Source organism: Oncorhynchus keta, chromosome 14 (assembly GCF_023373465.1).
Source record: "Oncorhynchus keta strain PuntledgeMale-10-30-2019 chromosome 14, Oket_V2, whole genome shotgun sequence".
Lineage (NCBI taxonomy): Eukaryota > Metazoa > Chordata > Actinopteri > Salmoniformes > Salmonidae > Oncorhynchus > Oncorhynchus keta.
In genome coordinates this window covers 58,477,796-58,504,258 of record NC_068434.1, presented here as the reverse complement: position 1 = coordinate 58,504,258, position 26,463 = coordinate 58,477,796, and the positions used below count along the sequence as shown (strand labels likewise).

The 26,463-nt window shown below is 42.9% G+C and overlaps 1 protein-coding gene across 2 annotated transcripts; it reads left to right on the top strand.

The window, feature by feature from the left end:
- Positions 1 to 26,463, top strand: LOC118393684 (cyclic AMP-responsive element-binding protein 3-like protein 1). 2 transcript variants are annotated; one of them, XM_035786659.1, is made up of 12 exons: positions 1 to 364; positions 14,683 to 14,887; positions 17,269 to 17,435; positions 18,247 to 18,331; positions 20,241 to 20,398; positions 20,958 to 21,107; positions 21,338 to 21,396; positions 21,890 to 21,958; positions 24,070 to 24,169; positions 24,532 to 24,661; positions 25,462 to 25,711; positions 25,902 to 26,463. In XM_035786659.1, the coding sequence occupies exons 1-12, from the start codon at positions 263 to 265 to the stop codon at positions 25,936 to 25,938; spliced, it is 1,512 nt and encodes a 503-aa protein (XP_035642552.1). In that variant the 5' UTR covers positions 1 to 262; the 3' UTR covers positions 25,939 to 26,463. The 2 variants fall into 2 exon arrangements, with proteins under 2 accessions (XP_035642552.1, XP_035642553.1); XM_035786660.1 differs by having other exon boundaries at positions 25,462 to 25,730.

The window sequence follows — 26,463 nt, the reverse complement described above, 5'->3', positions numbered from 1 at the left end:
TGGATGTCACTGATTTGATTGAACTAGAGGACACCTCGCATCATAACAACTCATATAAAATCTAAAATCATATCTTAATAAGCACAACAACCTATTGAGTCGCGGGATGCATAACAAAATTATAGTTGTATAAGAGACTGCTCAGAACATAGTAGCCTAAAACAGCTGTTGTCATCGGTTTTTAACATTTTTCACTATTTACCTTCTATTGCTTTTGTGAAAATATATTTTATCATAGAGTTTAATTATAGTACTTGCACTTATGGACACCATTCTGGACAATTTCGCCCCGGATAAACTTTTCCCCAGTGCCAACCTGTTGGACCTTGAGGATTTGAATGAAGGGGATTTTCTCAACAATGTGGTAGGTGCAGATGTTATTTTTTCTATTCTACATATTATCAACACTAATCTTTACGCACATAGTGATTGACAAGCTGCAATGCAGCATAAATCGTGTGTCGCTGTTATTCCCAATATTTTTTTAAATATATTATTCGGCTTGCATGCCCATAGCCTATGCAATTAATGCTTCAATGTCTACAGTGTCAGCAGTGTTCTTCTGTCTCGACTGTGATAGATGTGTTAATTACGCGGTAATAAACTGATTTATGGATGAATTAAGCTGTGAGACTACACTGCAAATATCCAATGCGCGTCAGAGAAAGTTGCTGGGTTCGTCACATGCGTGTCAGCAACGATTACGAAAGATAAACAGCCGGCATGTAGACTATTGCTATTTTATTTGCTCAGCTGTGTAATTCAGCAAATTCTCTTTCCCAATCGTGCCGGACCTAAAGTGGGCGTGTTAGCTGGAGTTGATCCTGCTCATGCATCCGGCTTCAGTGCGTTTGTAGACTGTTGTGACGTATGTGAAAACTATCACACTTTTATGATGGCCCTCAATAAATGACTCTGATCGAATTGAAGACAATTAAAAAAAAATTAAAATGTTTAAATTTCACCTTTATTTAACCAGGTAGGCTAGTTGAGAACAAGTTCTCATTTGCAACTGCGACCTGGCCAAGATAAAGCAAAGCAGTGTGACAGAGACAACACAGAGTTACACATGGAGTAAACAATAAACAAGCCAATAACACAATAAACAAGTAAATGACACAGTAGAAAAAAGGAAGTCTATATACAGTGTGTGCAAAAGGCATGAGGAGGTAGGCAATAAATAGGCCATAGGAGTGAATAATTACAATTTAGGAGATTAACACTGGAGTGATAAATGAGCAGATGATGATGTGCAAGTAGAGATACTGGTGTGCAAAAGAGCAGAAAAGTAAATAAAATAAAAACAATATGGGGATGAGGTTGTGTGGGCTATTTACAGATGGACAATGTACAGCTGCAGCGATCGGTTAGCTGCTCAGATAGTTGATGTTTAAAGTTGGTGAGGGAAATAAAAGTTTCCAACTTCAGTGATTTTTGCATTTAGTTCCAGTCACTGGCAGCAGAGAACTGGAAGGAAAGGCGGCCAAATGAGGTGTTGGCTTTGGGGATGATCAGTGAGATATACCTGCTGGAACGTGTTGTTATCATGACCAGTGAACTGAGATAAGGCGGAGCTTTACCTAGCATAGACTTATAAATGACCTGGAGCCAGTGGGTCTGGCAACGAATATGTAGCGAGGGCCAGCCGGCTAGAGCATACAGGTCACAGTGGTGGGTGGTATAAGGGGATTTGGTAACAAAACGGATGGCACTGTGATAGACTGCATCCAGTTTGCTGAGTAGAGTATTGGAAGCTATTTTGTAGATGACATCGCCGAAATCGAGGATCGGTAGGATAGTCAGTTTTACTAGGGTAAGATTGGCGACGTGAGTGAAGGAGGCTTTGTTGCGAAATAGAAAGCCGATTCTATATTTGATTTTGGATTGGAGATGTTTAATATGAGTCTGGAAGGAGAGTTTACAGTCTAGCCAGACACCTAGGTATTTATAGTTGTCCACATATTCTAGGTCGGAACTGTCCAGGGTGGTGATGCTAGTCGGGCAGGCGGGTGCGGGCAGCGAACGGCTGAAAAGCATGCATTTGGTTTTACTAGCGTTTAAGAGCAGTTGGAGGCCACGGAAGGAGTGTTGTATGACATTGATGCTCATTTGGAGGTTAGTTAGCACAGTGTCCAAGGAAGGGCCAGAAGTATACAGAATGGTGTCGTCTGCGTAGAGGTGGATCAGGGAATCGCCCGCAGCAAGAGCGACATCATTGATACTATATACAGAGAAAAGAGAATTGAACCCTGTGGTACCCCCATAGAGACTGCAAGAGGTCCGGACAACATGCCCTCGATTTAACACACTGAACTCTGTCTGCAAAGTAGTTGGTGAACCAGGCGAGGCAGTCGTTAGAAAAACCAAGGCTATTGAGTCTGCCGATAAGAATATATTCCTCATTTATTAGTTAAGTTAAATATTCAGCACATTTCACACAGGGATCAAGAGTAAATGTAACTGGAAAATGTCCAACTGTACCAAGACTAACAACCCCACCACAAAGAGATGGAGTACATCATTGTTACAAGGTGGTGGAAAACTGGACCAACCAATGGGCTATTGGAGAAATGGTGAGCAATTTGGAAAGGATCCCATTAGGCTTTGAATGTTCCATGATTACTCATTCTTCTGAGGAGAGAGTGGTGGTGGTTTGTATCTTTAACTACTCCCCATTGGGTCAACATTTAATCTAATCCAAACACCTATTTGACATAAAGAAGTGTAACTGGAAATGCTTCACACAGATGAATGGGAAATCATGTGACATAATGGCATTCACACTGAATCAGCACATCAGCTCAGCTAGTCATGCGCTTGGTACACTTGAGGATGAAGGTGTTGTCAATGGGGATTTGACAGACTTATAATAGACCCAGATGTCCCTCCACATTCTCCCAGCTGTGAGGGTATGTATCAAGCCTGGCCCCTGGCCCTCAATGGCTTGATTGTGGTTGGAGGATTTCTAGGGGACAGCAACAGGGAGGAAAGGACCAGTCTGTCTTTAGTGTGAATACGTTCAGATTCTAGCAACTGACTGCCATCTCAGTGCTGTGTGAGAGTGAATGGGGGCCTGTGTGTGTGCTGCGTGCACCCCTCACTGGTCTGCCACTGCTTCCCCCTGCACAGCCCTCTGTTGAAGCCCCTCTGTAGGCCCGAAGTGATGAGGCTCAGGCCGGGGCCTCTTCAAGTGAAAGAACCCTTTTATGCCTTTAAAAATTACAGCAAAATTACACACTGACAGCCTTGGAGGAAGGGTGGGGGGAGGCAAGTAATAGGCGGTGTTTGTTTTACCAACTATTACAGAGGTTTAAATATAGGTGGGTCATTTAAGGGTTTCAAGTGTTTAGGTTTCTGTGTGCTCCTTTTATATTTATAGCTTGGAGTTAGAATTTCAATGGCTGTCTTGGAGTTTTCGTATGCTGCTTTTGATGTCTCTCTTGCCAAGCACTTACCCTACATTTTAGGTAATTGCATGGGTGGGTAAATCAGATAAGCTGCAGGCTATTGTGTAGCTTTTAAGATCAGAGTGTGACCACATTAACTAGGATGCCCATGGGTGGAGATTTGCATATTCTCATGATGCGACTTTTATAAATGTGTCAGAGGGTGTTCATTCCTTTTACATGGATTACAGCCTGCAATGACTTCGCAGGTTATCTTCATATTTGGCTGGTCTGTTCAATCCCACTTTATTTGAATGATAAGAGAAATTCCTATCGGCTAAAAGGTCAGTAAGCATACTGTAGTTGACTGCAGAAGTTAAATATTCACTTATATGGATGCACAGAATAGAACGGCACCTGCAAGTGCTGCACTGCAAGCGTGTGTCTGTGTGTCTGTGTGTCTGTGTGGAAGAGGGGGGATCCCAGCTGGCAGGTGACTGGCCGACACGCCCGCGTCTCACACAAGCCAGCAGCTAGTTCTGCTCATAGGTGATGGAGCGTGACTGGGCATGCCATAAAACTCCAGCAAGTCAAGGCCTTGCAGTCGAGACACACTAATGTAGAGTGGGGGTGGAAAGGAGTTTTTGGCAGAGGGAGGAGGTAAAGGGATCAGCTAGCTGCATTCCTTCCCACTAGGTTCCTACAGGGACTCATTGCGCTGAGCTTTCTACTGCTGTTTTTGGAGCCAGTCCATCATGGATGGCTATGACAAAGTTATGTAATATTTTGAAAATGCATGTATGCATGCAAAAGAAACCAGTCTATCAAAATGGCAGGCCACTGGCTCTAGTTCTTCACAATCATTGACACTTTCTGCTACATGTGTTTTCCGCTAAGGAGCGTAAACCCCTGCTACAGACTTCCACTTTCAAGTGGTCAATAAGGTGATTCTACTCTATAACTTGATCAGGTGTGAGGTGAGGTAGTTTGATTGATACCCTCTTTTATCAATCAAGCATTGAATGAATTCAGACTAAATGCTAGTATATAATAGTGTATCAGTCAGTTATTAGTTTTATTGCAGCCTAAGTTGCTTAAATCAAGAGGACATTGAATTTCCTGAGTGGCCTAGTTACAGTTTTGACTTAAATCGGCTTAAAATCTATGGCAAGACTTGAAAATGGCTGTCTAGCAATGATCAACAACCAAATTGACAGAGCTTGAAAGAAAAATATAAGATTAATGGGCACATAGTGTACAATCCAAGTTTGCAAATCTCTTAGAGACTTACCCAGAAAGACACAGCTGTAATCTCTGCCAAATATGATTCCAACATGTATTGACTCAAGAGGTTGAATACTTATCTAATCAAAATATATTAATATTTTATTTTCTATGAAAACAATTTTTGGGCGAATTTTTCTTCCACTTTGACATTGCAGAGACATTGCAGATACATTGTGTAGATCTTTGACAAAAAAAAAGACAATTAAATCCATTTTAATCCCATTTTGAAAAAATCTAAGGGTATGAATACTTTTTGAAGGCACTGTACTGTATATACCAGGGCTGTCCAACCCTCTTTCTGGAGAACTACCATCCTATGGCTTTTCAGTCCAACCCTAATTTAACACACCTGATTCTACTAATTAGCTGCTCAACAAGACCTGAACTAGTTGAATCAGAACTGCTAAATTAGGGTTGGACTGAATAGGACAGGACAGTAGATCTCCAGGAAGAGGGTTGGGCAGCCCTGGTATATACTGATTAGAGGTTGACCGATTAATCGGAATGGCCGATTTAATTGTGGCCGATTTCAAGTTTTCATAACAATCGGAAATCTGTATTTTTGGACACCGATTTGGCCGACTTTTAAAAATATTTTTTTTTTTTACATTTTTACACTTTTATTTAATCTTTATTTAACTAGGCAAGTCAGTTAAGAACACATTCTTATTTTCAATGACGGCCTAGGAACAGTGGGTTAACTGACTTGTTCAGGGGCAGAACGACATTTTTACCTTGTCAGCTCGGGGATTCAATCTTGCAACCTTACAGTTAACTAGTCCAATGCTCTAACCACCTGATTACATTGCACTCCACGAGGAGCCTGCCTGTTATGCCAATGCAATAGAAGCCAAGGTAAGTTGTTAGCTAGCATTAAACTTATCTTATAAAAAACAATCAATCAATCAATCATAATCACTAGTTAACTACACATGGTTGATGATATTACTAGTTTATCTAACGTGTCCTGCGTTGCATATAATCAATGCGGTGCGTATCGTTGCTCCAATGTATACCTAACCATAAACATCAATGCCTTTCTTAAAATCAATACACAGAAGTATATATTTTTAAACCTGCATATTTAGCTAAAAGAAATCCAGGTTAGCAGGCAATATTAACCAGGTGAAATTGTGTCACTTCTCTTGCATTCATTGCATGCAGAGTCAGGGTATATGCAACAGTTTGGGACGCCTAATTTGCCATAATTTTACGTAATTATGACATAACATTGAAGGCTGTGCAATGTTACAGGAATATTTAGACTTAGGGATGCCACCCGTTAGATAAAATACGGAACGGTTACGTATTTCACTGAAAGAATAAACGTCTTGTTTTCGAGATGATAGTTTCCGGATTCGACCATATTAATGACCTAAGGCTCGTATTTCTGTGTGTTATTATGTTATAACTAAGTTTATGATTTGATATAGCAGTCTGACTGAACGGTGGTAGGCACCAGCAGGCTCGTAAGCATTCATTCAAACAGCACTTTTGTGCGTTTTGCCAGCAGCTCTGCTGTTTATGACTTCAAGCCTATCAACTCCCGAGATTAGGCTGGTGTAACCGCTGTGAAATGGCTAGCTAGTTAGTGGGGTGCGTGCTAATAGCGTTTCAAACGTCACTCGCTCTGAGACTTGGAGTAGTTGTTCCCCTTGCTCTGCAAGGGCCGCGGCTTTTGTGGAGCGATGGGTAACGTTGCTTCGAGGGTGGCTGCTGTCAATGTGTTCCTGGTTCGAGCCCAGGTAGGGGCGAGGAAAGGGATGGAAGCTATACTGTTACACTGGCAATACTAAAGTGCCTATAAGAACATTCAATAGTCAAAGGTTAATGAAATACAAATGGTATAGAGAGAAATAGCATAAAAACTACAACCTAAAACTTCTTACCTGGGAATATTGAAGACTCATGTTAAAAGGAACCACCAGCTTTCATATGTTCGCATGTTCTGAGCAAGGATCTTAAACGTTAGCTTTTCTTACATGGCACATATTGCACTTTTACTTTCTTCTCCAACACTTTGTTTTTGCATTATTTAAACCAAATTGAACATGTTTCATTATTTATTTGAGGCTAAATTGATTTTATTGATGTATTATATTAAGTTAAAATAAGTGTTCATTCAGTATTGTTGTAATTGTCATTGTTACAAATCCATTTTCAAATTAGTCTGAATAACCGGTATCGGATTTATTTGGTCCTCCAATAATCGGTATCGGTATTGGCGCTGAAAAATCATAATCGGTCGACCTCTAATACTGATGTGTGTTTGTCATGGTAGGATCAATAAAGAGATACGTGACAAACTAAGATGTCATGAGAAAGATTAATAAGCATTAAAAGGTGCTTGCGAGTATCAGCCCTTCAACTTTGTCTCTGAGGTGAATATCAAAGGCGTGGTGGTGCCTTTCAGTCAAGTGCGGAGCACACACCCTGGAAATAAGCTCTAACATGTGGTAGTTGCAGGCTGTGATCAATTTAGAAAGCATGTACTGTCAAACCAGTTAGTGTTTTATCTTTGGTGATGGTGCGTGTCTCTTATATTGTCCTCACTGAATTGTTAAAAATGCCGGTCATTCTTGTTTTTTTTTTTTAATCGTGCCCATGTCTATTGCTCATAGAATTAAAAAAAATCTGTACTCCCATGAAAATGTGAATTATAGAACATCTTAGAACTAGAAATGATGTGGTTTCTATCAATATTCATTTTAAATAGATTACATAATAGAGCCTCCAGCTATATTATGGGCCTTTCCGAAATAGTATATTGATTTAGACATCTGAGTAATAGGAGCGTCCACAAATTTTGAATTGGACCAAGTTCTGGTGAGCCTATAGCCTATTTTCAGGGAAGTTATCATGTTCTTTATCTTATATCGACATGAGTGTTTCCTTCACCCATTTCCTTCTCATCACATCCTTGAAGGTATCACTTTGTTTATCATCGTGTAATAAGAGGATAATGCCCATTGTAGTTGAAGTACCCACCCATCCTCCAAGCTTACAAAGAGTCATATATCTGCAGCATTGTACCAATCTGTTGCAGGTTACTTTCACACTGGTATGACATTTTAGGTCACCTTATGAATGTTATCCTTGTGGTTTCCGACTAACCGTAATGGTACTAAATGGAGCTGTGAGTTGTTTGGCTTATTGAGTAGATATGTATAATTAATCTATTTTATTTTGTATGAAAGGCTGGTGGGCAGTTTTCTCAGTCTGTAAATCAGTCCTCTGTTGAAGTCTCTGGCAACCAGCTCTGTAAATGAAACAGCAGAACAGAAGAAGCCAGACTTAATCTGGAACACATTGTTAGGATGGAGCATTCAGGGATAGATTTCAGGGAGAGGCTTTCAGGAGACATAGCAGGGACAGTTCTAGGCAAGTCTTTTGTCATATCCACCTACACATCTCTATTGAAGCAGTAGGACTGGCTATACCTGTCAGACAAAACCTGTCTGAAAATCCACTTTCCATATAAGCAACCAAATGAATTCAATTAGTGATGTGTAGACCTTTACCGTGAAATACTTACTGTACAAGCCCTTAACAAACAGTGCAGTTCAAGAAATTAAGAACATATTTACAAAATAAACAAAAGTCAAAAGTAATAAAAAGTAACACAACAAAATAACAATAACGAGGCTATATACAGGGGGAAGTGTTACTGAGTCAATGTGCGGGGATACAGGTTAGTTACAGGTTAGTCACAATGTGACAGGTTAGTCACAGGTAGGTCACAATGTGACAGATTAGTCACAATGTTCGGGGATACAGGTTAGCCACAGGTTAGGCACCTTTGAATGACTGTCATACTGATATGAATTGGATTCAAATATAACAGTTGGATTCCTGTTCCCTGACCCATTTCAACCACAGTTCATTCATACCTTGCCTCGCTGGTTGTCTCAGACCGAGTCAACATTGTAGACTGGTGTTAACCTTTGCTGGAACAAGGCTGTAAATTCTTTCAAAGCTTCCAATGGTGGGGATCCTCCCCTTTTTTTCAATTTTCGCCTAAAATGACATACCCAAATCTAACTGCCTGTAGCTCAGGTCCTGAAGCAAGAATATGCATATTCTTTATACCATTTGAAAGGAAACACTTTGAAGGTTGTGGAAATGTGAAAGTAATGTAGGAGAATATAACACAATAGATCTGGTAAAAGATAATACAAAGAAAAAATAACCGTTATTTTGTATTTTTTGTAACATCATTTTTGAAACGCAAGAGAAAGGCCATAATGTATTATTCCAGCCCAAGTGCAATTTAGATTGTGGCCACTAGATGGCAGCAGTGTATGTGCAAAGTTTTAGACTGATCCAATGAACCATTACATTTCTGTTCCAGCTTTTGTATCAAGGCTGCCCAAATGTGCCTTTTCATGTTCAGAATTGTGCACTCTCCTCAAACAATAGCATGGTATTCTTTCACTGTAATAGCTACTGTAAATTGGACAGTGCAGTGAGATTAACAAGAATTTAAGATTTCTGCCAATATCAGATATGTCTATGTCCTGGGAAATTTTCTTGTTACTTACAACCTCATGCTAATCGCATTAGCTTATGTTAGCTCAACCGTCCCGTGGACAGGACACTGATCCCAAATAAGTTTTTTAAAGAAGATAGTACTTGAAGTTCAGACTACTCAATTAAGTGTACTAAGGTCCATTATTAGTGCAACTGGCTGTGAGAAATTGTCATTGTCTTGAGTGGGAGAAAAAAATGAAAAGGAAAAGCAGCAACTAAATTACAGACTGCAGGACCAAGCTGAGCACAGGAAATTGGGGACAAACAGTCAGAGAGGGAATGGTTGGGACTGTGAGGTTGCAAGCTGAAGATAATATTGAGAAGTGATTAAAGTGACTTGAGTTTTGCAGTCCATTTGGTTGGCCACAGATGCCACAGCAAAGTAGAACTCCAGACTCTCAGGACCCTGGAGCTTCAGTGAGAAGGTGATCCCCCCCTCAACAATAATATTTTCTGGGCTTCCTCTAATCTATCACAGACTCTAAATGGATCCAAACAATCCCTTAAAGGTCAGGAAACCAGTCAGAGTGTGACACAGAAGCCTGTCTCTAGTGGTTGTGGTTTTCAAACCTCTCTGCTTGCTAAAGAAAGCATCTGCACTGGAATGAAGAAACCAGGCCTTTCCACTCAGGGAACGTGGGGGATGGGAGCTCATAGGTCTACTCTATACTTTAGGGTGCTCCCTCGCTGCTCATGCAGAGGGAAATTCAGGCCATGGGACTTCTGACTGCTGCCTCAACACTAGATGAATAAATGAAATGTTGGACTCAGTGAGGAGCAGGAGTCAGTGAGTGTCAAGTCTGGTTGATTTGAGAGCTTTGGAAATACCAGTGATTACATGCGTAATACAGTATGTCAATCAGTATGTAAATTGTGTCTAATACACATATGTCGTTTCGTTGGAGATCGTTGTAATTCTGATTTTAAACGGAAGCGCTACTTCCAAATGTCTTCCCCAAACAGCAGGTAGTAGGTGAGAATCAGAGGACACATTCAAAACCTCCTTGTACCTTTAACCTAAGGGCTTCAGGTGTGTACACTTGAGCATTATGCACATCAATTGTAAGTCGTTAAAAGCATCAGACGCAAATCAGGCTCATCTTGCAGCATCTGGTCCAATTTGGGAGCCAGCGGCAATGTGACAAGAGAAGACATGTGACCAGGCCCTTAAAGTTGCAGATGTGAACATTTGGATGCAGCAGTCTCAAATCCTAATGTTTGCACGCAACTTAAGAGGTTTTTCAATGGGAGGTCAGATTGGGTCAAGCTGTCAAAACTTTACGGATCACAGCTGATTTGAACGCGCACACTTTTCGCTTGTAATTTCCTCCTCACTTGTACTAATGTAGCGCGTGTCCTCTAGATAGTCTTCCTGTATGTCGAACTTAACATAGTCCAGATCTTAACAGTCATATTGTGCTCATCTTTTCTGTTGATTTTCAGTTTTTTAACTGCATCCTTAAGCACAATTCTTCAAATAATAATTGTTTTTATAGGAACAAACTGTATTAACTGCTGCTTCGATTCTTCATCTTCTCACAGCAACAAGGGCAAATCTCCACAGAGTGGCCACAATTGAACTGCATAACAGCCATTCCTGCAGATCTGAGAGTCTAGCAGCTTTCTTGGCTTGGGTCCCCGGCCCAAACTTTTATTGGCCGATTTATTTTTCCTTTTACAAACGCACATTTTCTCCTGCTGCCGAGCTTCTCCATGCGAACCTTGCACTCCAGTTTTCCTTCTGCAAGCGCCTGGCTAATTTGCATGCGTTGCTCTGATTGGTCACAGAGCTGACATAGTATTTGTATCACCACAAGCAATGCTGAGAAGCACATTGGTATTACCATGAGCTGCTTGACTTCAGTGCAGTGTTTACTATGTCTACTGCATAGACATTTCTTTATGCTTTCTTTTCACCAAATGTGATACTGTGTGCCAGGAGAGAGTGCAATACTTGATATGATTATGCCTTGCTAGGAATACTAGCACCACTTCAATGACAAGAGGGTAGGCTTATAGGGCTTATTTAGTGTGTGGTAGAATGTCTAGATTGTTTCAGATAGATATGGTAACTTTCCACCCCTTCTGAACAAGCCAAACAAAACTCTTTCCTTGTTTCCAATCACAGATAGTACAATACTCCCAAGAAATCTATACATTTATCCCTGTGCCTGTGGTTTCTAAAAATACAATATTTGGTTTCCAAATCCATAACTGCAGTGGCGCTAACATTTTTGGCATCTATTATCATAGTTGGCATTAAAGGGCAAAGCGTTTAAACGGGCTGCTAGGTATCTGCACAGACAATGCTCTGGAGCCTGATTGCTCAGGCAGTGATGTCGAGTTGCTCTGGAACATTTTAACCTCTTCGGTTCCCTATAGCATAGTAGTCTATCTTTCTCTCTCTCAGCCACAGAGCGTTTTAATGAGAGGTCTTCCAGAAAGAGTAGCACCCAGCAGCCCTTCCCCCTCTATGGGGCTTCCTGTCTGTCCAGACCTGTACCAGCTGCCCCAGCTGGAGAGATGGGCCGGCGAGGGCTGAGGGAACATCTGGGGCAGCAGAAAGGGTCTTTTCTCCACCCCAGACAGGGAAGATATGTTTCCCTCAAGTGTGTTTCTCTTCCCATCCCATTCTGACAGACCTCTGTAATTATTGTCTGCCATCATCACCACTAAAATGATAGACGAGAGAAGAACTTGAGTGCCAAAACTATAATGAATTCTCATTACCTGTTTGCTGTTCAAAAAGCAAGCTTTCTCTGTCTCATTCTAAGCGGAGAATTAAAATATTTCCTCAGTCATTATGCATGCAAGTACCGTCCTGGTATGACTTGGTGTACTTCAAAGCCCGCTGTCTGGTGCTCTAGCCAAAACATAATTAGCAATCTAGAGAAAATGTCATATGAGGGGCAACTCCCAAAGAATCTGTGATCTTTTTGACTTTCCGGCTTACATTTCTAGTGGGTTCATGTGCAAACAATCGTCATAGTAACTCCACCAAGAAAAAGTGTAATGTTATTTTTACTCCGTCCCAAGTATGACCCAAATTCAGTAATTGGGTCTCTTTAAAAGACTATTTAAGTGCCACAAGGGAGAAAAGGCCCCTCTGTCTGCCTCTGAAATTCTCCATCTCTACTTTTGAGTGATTGCATCATCATCACAGACTGAACCAGAGTACAGAGACACTCTACCACGGGAGCATGCGTTTAAATTATATTGTGTCGACTTTATTAAATAGTTTTCCATTTGTTTGTGTATTTGTTTGTTTTTAAACGGCTTGTTCATTTTCAAAGGCGCTGTCTCCCCAAACCAAATTTCAAATTTGCGTGGGAAATTCTGCCAGTGGCTACAGCCTGTTGCCTTCAAAAACCAACCATTTATCTGTGTAATATACACATTGTGATTGTGTTAGTCTTTTCCAACCACCATAATGGCCACCTTCTTCTTGGCTTGGCAGTGAAATACATCACTCAGTTCAGTCTGGATTATCTCGGGCCGCAAGCACATCCGTCGCACACGGTGCACAACAGGAACCTCCTTCTGTAGATGAAAGGGTCTGGGTGGGACTGTTTATCCTGTTGCGCACTCAGCCATAGTCGTTAGTATGCCTGCTGACGGCAATGGTATTGCATCAAGTAAATAAGCCGGATCATCTAGTATTGCCAGTGTGCCTTTCTTTAAGCATACACTGCTCTCGAACCGACATCAGCTCTATTTAATGGTGTTTGATATCCGGTTAAGTTTTGTGTACATAGATAATGTAGGAGTAAACTAAGGAGAGTGAGCCTTTTATATACTCCCTTGCACGTTATCCATATCCTTATCATGAGAACATGACAATTAGGGTGAATGTGTAGTACTGTTTGGAATTGATTCCAGCAAGATAATTTCATCTGTTAGGCCTAAATATTATCAGCAAATGTAGATATTTTGTCTGTCTAATGATACAGCCTTCTGTGGGAACACACAGATGGCCAGGGCTTGATCTGTGTTGGTTTTCCTGTCACAGAATTCACAATGTTTAGGCGTGTGAGAGACCCAGCCGGTAGTGAAATGGGGATGTCTTTGGTGCTGTGGCACGGCGTACACTGTGTTTTGTTTGACAGCTGTGCAGCTCTCATGCCTGGGTTACAGGTCACACCTAAGACACTCCCCTCTACAGCAAACAAACTGCCCCACAGGTCGCTGTACTGTGAATAGTTGCGCGTGTCTCATACTTGTAAAGGTATACAAGTATGGGGAGGCAGGGTAGCCTAGTGGTTCGAGCGTTGGACTAGTAACTGGAAGGTTGCAAGTTCAAATCCCCGAGCTGACAAGGTACAAATCTGTCGTTCTGCCCCTGAAACAGGCAGTTAACCCAGTGTTCCTAGGCCGTCATTGAAAATAAGAATTTGTTCTTAACTGACTTGCCTAGTTAAATAAAGGTAAAGAAAATAAAAATACAACTTAGTGAGGGACATGGAAAAACTTTCATCACTTTGGTAAGAGTTGGAGTGATGGTGGCTCTGGAATTCTCTTCACTGTGATTAATGTCAACCTACCTTCAAAAGCCATACCCAGAAGCAAGCGTTTATGTGCAATTGATGTAACTAAAGGTGGTAGATATGTTCAAATGAAACACAAATCTCGACAAGTGTTCTTATTTCCAGGATGACTCAACATGTCTCAACATGTCTCAACATGTCTGCGATAGTGATGTCCTTCAATGTAAATCATATAGCCGTTCGGGCTCTGGATTGACTAATACAGTCATTGTATTGACTCCACAGTGCCGCTGCCGTCTATGGGGTTTTCTATTATTTCTGATCTGTAATTAAATGCTTTTTCCCCCAACCAGATACTGGGCCTGAAATAATCTGCATTCTTCACATTACGTTTACTGTTGTAACAATGCATTTTTATAACAGCTCTAGCGATTATAAAATCCCTTGATTGTATTTCCCCTCTGCATATCACGGATGATATAAAGTCTTGAGAGCATAGCTGTTACACATCTGGGAAAACGAGTGGAGCCTGCTGGCCTGTTTTTAATTACAGCTAGTCATGTTGGTCATTGTGTATGACTTGTAATTAGTGGTATGTGTTGTTGGGATTCATTAGGCATAGCTGGTTTGAGAGGAGGTGGAGTGTAGAGAAAGTGAATGTGAACTGGTCTGTGATGTGGAATACAGGGGTTATCTAGAACACTACAGCCAGAGTACCAGACTGTGTCCCTAGGGATTTTAATAGAGCTGTTCTGATTCTGCACACCAGCAGTGACTCACTGTCTGCTAGCTAAACTAAAGTAGTGGAAAACCTGAAGCAGACACTGGTGCCCTAATGCATAGAACCCAAGGACTGCATGTTTGAAATGGTTCGACTCATACTTCAAAGAGCAGGTCTACATTTGTATATTCTGGTATGGGATTCGATTGACATGATTTTCTGATTAAAGATGGTCTGATGTGATGACTGTTTTGTTGGTGATTTTGTTTTGCAGCACTTCTCGGAGCAGATGGAGGACTTCTCCAACGAGCTGTTCAGCAGCTTCTTTGATGACCACCTCCTGGCCGACAGGAACCCACTGTTGGACATGGAGATGGACCCACCCAACCCTGACATCCAGCAAGAACACAGCTACTCCCTGAGCGGAGACTCGGCCCCCCAGAGCCCCTCCATGTCCATCAAAATGGATGAGGAAGCAGGTATGAAAAGCATTATTTTTGGTCCTTCTTCTTTGATCTTGTTCATCAGTAGGTTATCCTTCTCCCGGAAACCCACACACCTTATTATGGTGAAGCTAATTGGCAATTTATTGGTGCTTTGACCAAAATTAACAAGAAGCAATACATCTACAGCACAATGCCATGGCTAAATGTTACTTCAGGACAAAAACAAGAGCTCCACCGACACGACTGCTAGGTGTACACTGTCTATAGTTTGATAGTAGTGTAAGTCCTACGTCACTATAATAGCTGTATCAGATCTGTATCCGCGCTCTCCGCTCCTGCCCTATCTCCTGACGCTCCTGTGCCGCACAGAGAACCCATCCAAGGAGCCGAGCTCACATAGTACACTCCCAGCCAAGCCCTGCCCACCCTGGAGGAATCAAGGAAGCAAGTCAGGGAATTCCAGGCAGTCAGCCAACACACACACAAACACACACACACACATCATGTGGCTTCTGCAGCCCTTGCAATGACTCCAAGCTGCAAATGTTTCTCCTTTATTTCCCTTGTGCTTGGGGCCAGGGAAAAGAAGAGCCATAAGTTTTTTTTTTTAAGAAAGAAAGGGGGATCTGCTTGGGGGGGGCAACCTATTCTGAGAGCCACGGACAACTGCCTTGGCTCTTAGATACAGTTGCGTCACAAGGCTTAGGGTAGACTGAATGCATAACATTGGACTAAACAGTGAGTTAAAAACCACAGTCTCACACGTGGAAATCACTGTTAAATCACTGGCCCCAAAAAGTATACAGGGATCCCCAGTAAGGTGTATGGAACAATGGATGGAATCCACAAATGGATGGAATCTAATGAAATCGATTCATATGGGATGATTGGCCACACACATTCGTTTCACTGAATGTCAACATGAAAGTGTGCATGTTGATGCACAGCACTACCATAGCAGTCAAGTTCACAAACTGTCGACAGAGCAGAGGCACCCAGAGAGCCCTGCTGCCAACGCAGATTTGATTCCCAATCCCCTTTGCCCCAATCACTGTAAAATGCCAATTTTTAAAGAGGTTGGCTGTTAAAAGGGGGTGTCTAGCTGCTTTACTGCTCTCCACCTAGGTGTAATGTGTGAAGATAAAACTGCCATCCCCTCTCATAGCCTGGCTAATGAGCTCCCAGGCCTTGCCCCAATCCACTCAGATGCTGAGTGAGGGGAGTCCGACTAACTGTACTGACCTGCCTGTAAACTTCAAAGGCAATCCCGATGGTTCCTCAAGGCCACAACACATGGCCTCATGGGTATGTGCAGGCTGTAGCCATGACATCCCATGAGTTGTGAGCTACTGTCTAGATACTGTACATAAAATGACCTGGACGTGCTGTTGGTTTGCATTAATTATTTGTGATGACATGCCAATTAGAGTTAGCGGTGTCCTTGGTCGCATTCATTCAGTGCATCCTGTTGCTTCCCCGATTGAATCTTCCCATAGAAAAGCCAAGGCCTTATCATAATATATTGCAAGCCATGACTTGTTGATGTAGAATCCAAATGAAAGTTGTTACGACCATAAAATAAGCATTTGCAATATTTCACTCATCTTACAGTCCATTATTTATTGTGTTTGGCAAAGTAAAAATGTAATCTATTCCTTGTGGACAATTTAGTATGTTGCCAAGGTTGCCAATACAGTAGACTTTTCTGAGTGGATTGAAGATTTTGACGCCACTTCGGGTTTCCCCCATGGGGTAAAGTCTGTGGACATAAAACCCCAGTGGGGGAGGGATTTACACCCTCACCGTAATCAGTCTCCCACTGCTCCCTTTCCCCTCCTCGCCATGGGAATCTCGCCCACACCCCAACCTGTCTTCTGTTAAGGAGCACAACTTGAAAGCTTGCTTACTACCTTTTTATAAGCCTCTGTAATGTTTTATCGATCCAATCAGGGTGCCAGCAAACAAATAAAGGGAAAAAAACAGGCTACTAACGAGGACCACTGGTTGTGAGTGCTTTTACTCCTGACTTTGAAACTGCAGGACGGCCCCTCTTCAGGAGAGGCTTTGTACTCACTGGCCTCTCACTGTTTGCCATCTTCACAGAGGTTATTAACGGAGGAGGAAACTCATTTCGGAGGCAGAAAGTCCTCAAAGTTGTTCAGCTGCTTCGCGTTAGCCCTGGACCATAAAGAGGATCCATTCTGTAGATGTGCGTCACACCTGCTGCTTTAATCTACACTGATCTGTCACCCAATCTTGCTCCCCTCTAGTAGTATCCCAAGGTGTCCCTTTGAAATACACAGGGGGGCTTCTTGGTTTGATACTCTACTTCATGTAGAGTACTAGTTATGTAATGATATCCCTTGAGACATACAACTAATTCGTTTACCATGTCTTCTTTTTCTTCTCCCCAGAGTTTGAAGGAATGTGGTCTTTCAGCCAGGACCTGACAGCTATCCTGGTAAAGCAGGAGCCTGATCAACAGGCAGAGCCTTCCTCTACAGTCCCCTCCATGGGGAACTCATGCTTCCAGCCTCTCAACCTCGCCCCACCACCTCACAGGAGCTCATCAGGGGACACAGTAAGAAACTGCAGCCATAGAAACTATCACTTAGAACTTATCCTGATCCATTACCAAGGAAAGCATTTTTCCTGCGTGTCAAGAGCTATGGAAGACTAAGCCTCTTTATAAGCCATAGGGATCTCTCCTGGCTTTCTCCTCTTCGACTAAAACTTGAGCTGTTTGAAGGACATCTATGAATTTGGCATTTGGAGTCTAGTGTCTGGCTGGAACGGCAACCTAAAATCACATTTTTGACACAAAATGTAGGTCAAAATGTGATTATTAAAAGGAAAATAAACTGAGTTTGTAAGTGGAGGAAATAAACCATTCACACAGTGCACCCCGACAGGACCAGCACGGTGACTCATGCTTCATTGTCCATGGAAGTAATTCATGGTTTGTGGGGCTGAGGTGGGGCTTAGCAGTCAGATGAGAACCCCAGCACAGCTATTACTAGTTATCACTGGTTACCAGGCCTGTAGCCCAGCACACATTACTACAGTACCGTTCCTTTTCACAAGAGTTATTTTAGTTTGAACATCTTCAAATTCATAGCATATTTAAAGATCTGTGAATATTTAGGATTAGGGCATGGTCATCCGATTTGTTCCAGCTGTAAGAATGAACTCTATACGTCTCAAATGGTGAGTGTCCTGGCTACATGGTCCTCACTTGGATCCCTTCCAAGAATCATTGGTGGAGATGGATTCCCTTTCTTCAGTTATATAAATAGTTTTGAACTGTCTTCGGATGTGTTTACTGTCAGAACCACTTGGAATGTCTCTTGTCCTATACAAATACTAAGCTCTTCATAATACTCTTATTCCAGGGCTCCAAAGAGTTGAACCTCAACCCCACACCTGCAATCAAAGATGAACCCAGAGAGGTCAACCAGTTCCTCAACATCCCTTCAGGTGAGAACCATGACAATAAGCAAGAGGACATTAAAGGCATTCAAACATCCTCAAGGGCTTATGTATCCAGCTGTTTTAAGAAAGCATGTATTTTTAAGTTGCCATTCATTCAATTATTGAGATGCCTCCGTTTCTTCTGAGACCTTTACACACCCAGAGATCCCACCTCTCATCTTAAAGGTTATGTGCAGGTGTCAACAGGCGGCTACCTCCAATTGATTCCGCCATAGTGCCTTTCTGGGAGTGTGTTATTTACACGGGGGGGGGTAGAAAAACCTGACATGAAGCGTGTGTCACTGTGGCTCACTACAGTGTATTCCCGATGACACACCATTCTTCCAGACAGTGATCGGCATGTTCTTTCTCTCTCTTATTCAGCTGAATTTGTCCATCTTTGTTAAAGTGAATGGCTAGGCTGTGGTAGATAGGAATAGCAATTACTGCAAGCAAGTGTGACACATAATGATGTATAATGTGTTCTTTCCCTAATAGGTATTTCACTATGAAACACTATTAGTGATGGCTCATTTCAGATATGAAGTGTTTCCAATTATAACCTGCTAGCTTTTCTTTTTCCATTTTTCGCTTACACATACAGGACGAGAATGCCTCTGTTCATTCATGTAGTATTTTCTGATCTAATTGCTAATGAAGTTAGGCGGAAGAAGCCAACTGAGACTCTAATCTGAAAGTATATTATTAGAGTAGTGGTGCTGGTGATTAAGTGCTCTCATTTTTTTCCCGGTGTTGATCAAACCAGCTAAGTAAGATTCTCTCCCCTCTCTTTTTCTATCCCTTCCTCAAGAATGGCAATATTTTCTGTTCTGCACACTAATGCCTTTTTTTGATGTACCAAGATACTATCTTGCATTTCGCTTTTCAATATTTCTGCCTGGAGCACCATATTGCCCAATCCTTTTAAAGAGTGTATCAGAGAGACAGGGAAGGACTAACCTCACCTACAGAGGGATTCAACTGGAGTAGAAGATAGAACTGACCAGATACACCTGTAGAGACGCAGCTGGACCTGTTCAGTCACCAGCCTGCAGATTCCAGTATCCCGGTTAAAGAGACTTTTACTGGTTCAGGGGTTGCAGAGATGGCCTTCGTGATGCAGAGGAATACCTCCATATAAGACTGAATCCCATCTGGTTGACCATAAATCTTATGTTCAATAACCACAGGCCAGCAGCACCACATGTCCAGTCTAGCCCTGCCTCCCTTCGCAGAGCGCAGTCTGAACAATAACGTCTGCATTGTGTCTGCCTCTGCCTTTGACAAAGTCCATTTTCTCCCATTCTTCGCCTCCCTTTCCAGTAATAACAGAATAAAACCTGGGTCCTGTGTACTCTGGACTCACACCAAACTAAATCCAAGGGTCATACCAGCATGGGTATGGCCTGGTGTTTGGGAACTATGTTGGGGGAAATTCTGCCTGGCACAGATATCTTAAGAAAACACAGTCCTCACTCCATCCCTGTCTGAGCTCCATTCAGATACTTACACAGAGGCTACTGAGTGGATGGGAGGATGGGATTAAGCAATAAAAATAAGAGCAGGCACTGGCTGCCTTACTTACTGGAATTAAGCTGTCTCTATGTTTGAACTGACTCTGTCCAGGAAGTCATTTGCCATTTAAATATGGATGTCTTGGCAAAACTGACCGTTTTATGAGGTCTTGGATTTGCACCGCTGCTCTCCACTGTTTAAATTAAATGAACTATTTTCAGCTCAATCCCACACGACAGATGAAGTCAGACTTTTGTCCCCTCAGTCTCATTATACAGGGACTGTATATCATCATGAGGTTAGATGGGCAGAGGCTTTGAGCATATGGGTCATGTTGCAAGTGATGCATTTCATAACCCTATTTTCTGCCCCCCTCACACACACACACACACACACACAGATGATCAGCTGCAGCTCCCCCCCACCCCTCCCAGCAGCCATGGCAGTGACAGTGATGGATCCCAGAGCCCCCGCTCCATGCCCCCTTCCAGCCCAGCCCGCCTACAGGCCCGCTCCTCCGCTGCCATATCCTCCTCACCCCTCCTTACTGCCCCACACGTAAGTACTGAGACCGTCCCACTCGCCACACCCCCCAGCAGCGTACCGTTTGTCTTTTGGTAATGGTGCCAATCAGAGCGAAAGTGAGAAAAAGATTGTACATCAAGTTGTTTGTAAGTAACAGGAACTATGTTTATGCTAATCCTGAGTCTGTGAGTGTGTGTGAGGGAGAGTGAATGTCAGTGAGTGCATGTGAGTCAGTGTATGTGCGTGCACATGCAGTGTTACAGTATCTAAGCCCATGGCTGATCTATGGTTTGCCTTTCCTAATGACTTTGGGCTGTGCTGTGGATGGTTCTCTATCAGTGAAGGAGGTTCCTCCGGCCTAGCTCCAAGCCCTTCCCGTCAGTAGAGTCAGAGCCACCCACGATGAGCTGGGCTGCAGACAAACCCAGCTGCTGGACATATTAGGAGTTCATATCCACATCCTCACACTGACCCTGACCGCCACCCTAGTCTAGTCTCTTCATTAGGAGCTGCCCTGGTGTACAGATACAGTATAATACACACAGTACCACAGTTTCTCCAATTCATAAAATGAATCCTTATTTCTCCACAGAAACTACAGGGCACTTCAGGGCCCCTGATGCTGACAGAGGAGGAGAAACGCACCCTGATCGCTGAAGGTTACCCCGTACCCAACAAGCTGCCCCTCACCAAGACCGAGGAGAAGGCACTGAAGAGAGTTCGCAGGAAAATAAAAAATAAGGTACCCACTCTTACATCCCGGGAAGTAAAATGTAGATTCAGTCCAAAAGAAACTGTACGATTTGCTTCCAGAAAATGTGTAAAACTATTTGTAACCGCAATACTTTTTAATGTAATATTTTACCTGTAATCTCAAAGTAGTGTTTCAGCAATATTAATATTTTAATATTCTCCCTTTTATCATATGAGCTGTTATTGATTTGGGGATCCCTCTCTCCCTTCTCTGTCTAGATATCTGCCCAGGAGAGTCGCAGGAAGAAGAAGGAGTACGTGGAGTGCCTGGAGAAAAAGTAAAAGCAGGACACTCTCCCCTTTCCTGTCTGCCAACTTTTTTCCTCCTCTCTCGTCGTCATTCCTGTTCTCCACTTTTTTTCATTTCTCCACTCCTTCATTGTTTGATTGTTCCTTAGCTAATGCCAATGGCGTTTGTCCATTAAAGCATGCGGTCACACAAGGCCATCTGAGTCACACCAAATCACTTAATCCATTCCAGCAAAGGCCTCTGTAGATCACTGTTCCTTACCAGGAAAATCCCCGACTTTCCATTCATGGTCATTGTTGTTTTTTTAGTTAATATTTAAGACCTAAATACATTACAGCGGTACAGAGGTTACTATAGCATTACCATTATGCCTCCTATCACCGCAGACTGTGTTGTGTTCGCATCCAATATTCAAGCACTGCATTTCAATAGCCCATGTTGTCTGTGATTATCAAGAATGTATATTCCAAATTGTCAGATAGCCATGATCGAATGTATGGATGTGACTTTGTGTCTTACAGGGTGGAGAACTACACATCTGAGAACAGTGACCTGTGGAAGAAGGTGGAAACACTGGAGAGTGCTAACAGGTGAGCCATGACTTTGAGTGACAGACTTTATGTGTGTGAGTGTGTGCATGTGTGAGCACGCTCTGAGTGATGCTAGACACATCCCTGATCCGCCAGCTCCAATCAAGTCTCGGATAACTTTTTTTATTCAGGATAGCTGTCTGTGATTTGGCTGCTTCTTCCTTCATTAGGTGGGGACATTTTCACAGTGTCGACCATTGTGCAAGTGCAAGTGATTGGGCTCAATAAAAGGCATCACAGACTACACAGACTCTTAAAGGCATCGCAGACTGTGCCAGCCTCTAATTTACAATAGGCATTTCAAGTTGCTTGGATCAAAGTAACAGCGTGACAGTATACCTCTCCCTAATTACAGCACAGAGTGAACCATCACAAAAAGTGCTCACTCAAATCGGCCTCATAATAATTTGAGGCCCGAGAAGGAAACCACAGGCTGACTCAGCTCCTAGCAGGCAGTCCAAATGGAACACACAGGAGCCAGCTAGGAACAACGTGTGGGGCGCGTGTTCCAGCAGCATATGCCTTGCCTTTTGCCTTGCCTGGTAAAGAGGGGCCAAAATGGGCTTATCTGTCAATGCGAGATGGCAGCCCAACAAGCAATCTGTTGTCCTAATGTGACTCAAGTAAAAATGTGTTTACTAGTGATGTATGCATCTCGCATACAGTTAGCTGGATACTAGGCGCTTGCTGTACTTTAATTGACGACGTCTGAAAAGGTTTGGTTCACGAGGAGGGCCAAGGTTGCTCTTGAGAAGTTGAAGGTGTCACAGAGTCACTCATGCACATGTTTCCCAGTCAAGATCTACTCGTGTTTTTTTCTTTTTCTTTTACACAGTCTATTTTAGTCCCTTGGGAGCAATATGGTTTATAGATCACAACTGTGCAAGCACTGACCAACCATGGTTCAATTCAAACGTGATGACGCAATGGACATTCCTCACATGGGACGTTAATGTTCCGTTTTCCAGAGTTTCCATGAGAATTGTCCTGTTAAGATTTGACCCAAAAATTATAATCACCTTCATATTCAATCGGACCATAACATGAAGCTCTTCTTCTATCATAATTTACTGTATTTTCAATCTCTGGTATTAACAGCATGTGAATTGTTATTGTGCATCTGGGGTACCCCAAAGGACCAATATAATGCCAGTATAGCTGTTTGCATGTATTTGAACTTTATACTAGGGTTATAGTCACATATTGTGGACATGGCAAATCGTTTCATGGTGTTTGGGTTATGTGGAGGCTAACAATGGAAATGTCTTTTCTACCATTAGTGGAAAACATGCTCCCTCTCGTGGTGAAAATATGAAAGCTCACCTGGTTTCATTTCTTATTGCAGCCTGACCCAACACTCATGCTCGTCTAACATACAGTAATTAATGTCTAAAGAGAGAGAGAGAGAGAGAGAGAGAGAGAGAGAGAGAGAGAGAGAGAGAGAGAGAGAGAGAGAGAGAGAGAGAGAGAGAGAGAGAGAGAGAGAGAGAGAGAGAGAGAGAGAGAGAGAGAAAAATGTATGGAGGAGGTAGAGTCCGAGCGGGCGTCTGCATTGCTTGTGGTTTTGAATTGCTTTCTATTTGGGCAAAGCTTGTATTTTGTGGTGAGGGGGAGAGACTGTGGGAGCTTGGTTCACACACTAGAAATAGAGACGTCTTATATAATTCCCAGCTCTAATTCCTCAATGTGTTATCCTCACACTATCCTTTTTCTCAGAGATGAACTTCAATGTCCTGGATGCTCAGAAGAGCAAGACAATTATGATTGTTTTTGTAATTGTTTATTTTATGTTCCATCTTAGTTGACTTTGTACTCGCTCTAAAATCACGGAAATAGCCAGATGGAGAGGGATTATTTGGGGAGATTCACAATACATTTCTGTGAAATGTCACTGTCAGTCATCTGTGTGTGTGTTTGTGTGTGTAACGGTGCATGTGTTATCCGACAGCTGGAGCTAAACTGGATCATTGTAATGTCTGACAGTCGTTCGAGTCTGCTCTTCTGGAGAACGTTTTAAGTTCACATGAGGATCATTATTGTAGATTCTGTAAATGAATACAGTTGTATTATTAGTCAATCTGAAACATGTATTCTCTGCCTCCTCTCTCCAGAACTCTACTCCAGCAGCTCCAGAAACTCCAGGTCCTGGTCACAGGAAAAGTGCCCCAATCCTACAAAATGGCCTCAACGCAAACAGGAACATGCCTTATGGTACTTTGCATACTATTTATTCTGATACACACATGCACCAGACATGCAAAATCCAATTTAAAAAATGTGGGGGTTTTCTTTGCTCCCCACTGATCTAAGATACTGTGTGGTTAGTGTTCCTTGGACTGGATAGTCACGTCATGTTAAAAAGGGAAAACGACCGCTTTGTTTGTGAAAAGACTCACAGCAATGGACAGGGACACTGGCTTGTGGCCTGGCCTACTCTACTATAAAACACAGAGGCGACCCCATGAACTCAAACTGGCAAAAGCCTTCTCAGCTGGAGAACAGAACCTCACTAGCACACTGTTCTCATGTTGACCATGTGCTTTTGTTGATGGTTTCTGGTTCCCTCCCGCCAGGTGGTGGCGCTGTGCTTTTTCCTGGTGCTGGGCTCCCTTGTACCTTGTCTGCCTGAGCTCTCCTCCCTGTCCCATACCGTGAAGTCCTCCTCGCCCCTCCCCTCGGCTGATGTCTACACAGCCAGCCAGGGTATGTCCCCTACCCCTCACCTGTCACCTAGAACAGAGTTTCAGGAAACTCGGTCCTGGGGCCCCTCACGGGTGCACGTTTTTTTCTTTTCTTCCCCATAGCACTACACAGCTGATTAGAATAATCAGAGCTTGATGATGACTTGGTTATTTGAATCAGCTGTGTAATGCTAGGGGGAAATAACTAAACGTGCAGGACCAAGTTCGGGAAACCCTGACTTAGAATAGTCCACCATCTACAGCATGACAAACACAAAGCCTTTAGCTTGTTGTCCCATACATATCACATATTTTCAGGTCGCATGTTGCTTGCCTACCAGCACTTCCAGAAATAATGTCAAAGGGAGCATTGTGTGGTTGAATTACACGTCACTGTGGCGTTACATCTTATCTTGTAGTGTTTCAAAAGCGACAGACTCAGGCGAGTATGTTAGCCGAAATCCCAATATCTTTCCTTCTATTATAATATTCAGCTTGATGACCACAAAATGGAAATCATACATGGACCTACTGGCTACTCAGAATTGGTTGGTGAGGGCTGGGTTGCTTTAGAAACCTGAAGTCAGCATGGCACAGGAAGCTGTAATGAGTTGTTCTCCCTGTAAAACTCACACACCTGCTGAATAAAGATGTCCGCCCTGCTCAAAACCATTCCATTCTTCAAAAGAAACCGACTTTTTACTGTTTGTTTTTCATTTTTTTACAGTATAGGAATGGTTCTATGTTCCTTTGTTGTGTTTGGAGGATCAAGGCAGTGATTAACTTAACATCCTCCATTTATCTCTGTCTGTGTCTGTTTAGTCCGCTCCCGCAGCCTACTCTTCTACGACGAGAGCTCCTCGTTGGAGGACGGTCACGGGGGCTTCCTGAAGATGGAGGGGGACGGCTCGGAGGGGGCGCCCCTCGACTACACCGAGGACCGGTCGGCACATGACAGCCACGGAGGCGAACACGAGAACACCAAGTACCTCAGCAAGGTTCACTCCGATCCGGTGGACTACAACAGGACCGGCGCCCAGTTCCTCCAAGAAGAGCCGCAGTACCACAAAATGTAAACTGAGGCCAGACAAGTAGGGCTGTAGACTCTGTCTCCATCTTTGTTAATGAGAAGATTCTCACAAATTGCTCTTCAGAACAAGGGACTCATTATTTTATCAGTGCTCCTTGTAATTTTAATGAATGTGATTGTTAGGTTACCAGAGTTTTTTGTGATACTGATGGACTATTTCTCCCCTCCACAGAGAGCCAAACCCGGAAGGAGGAGAGGAGTACTTTTAACCTTGAGGGGCGGAGCTGCCAAAAACACAGGCTCTCCAGACTCCTTACCCATGTGGATGTGTAGTGACACTACGGCGCCCCCTAGTGTGCCACCCCCAACCCACCTCTCCCTGCACTCCCTGACCTCCTGCAGTAGCTCCCTGGCCTTCCTGTTCCATCCCATTCCCTGAAGTCCCACCTGATAGAGAGGATGAAGAGGGTATGTGAAGAAGATAGAAATGACGGGCAACTCCAATCAAAGCTCCACAGGAACTTTTCCTCTCTGACTGCTGTGTTTGACTGGAGGCAGAAGCAGGGAGTGAGAGGGGTTTGAATTGAGTAACTTGTTGAAACATCTGTGTGCTCTGTGTGTCTGTCTGCACGTTCAACTGGGTGAGTGTGGTTGCAGTGCTTCTGTGCAAATGAAGTGCTCCTCAGATTCCATCACACTGTTGCTTTTTCAAGGACTTCTACAAATATTTAGAACACAGGGGGTACTTCAGGTGTAGGGGGATCTATAGCGGATCTATAGCAAATTGGATAGGA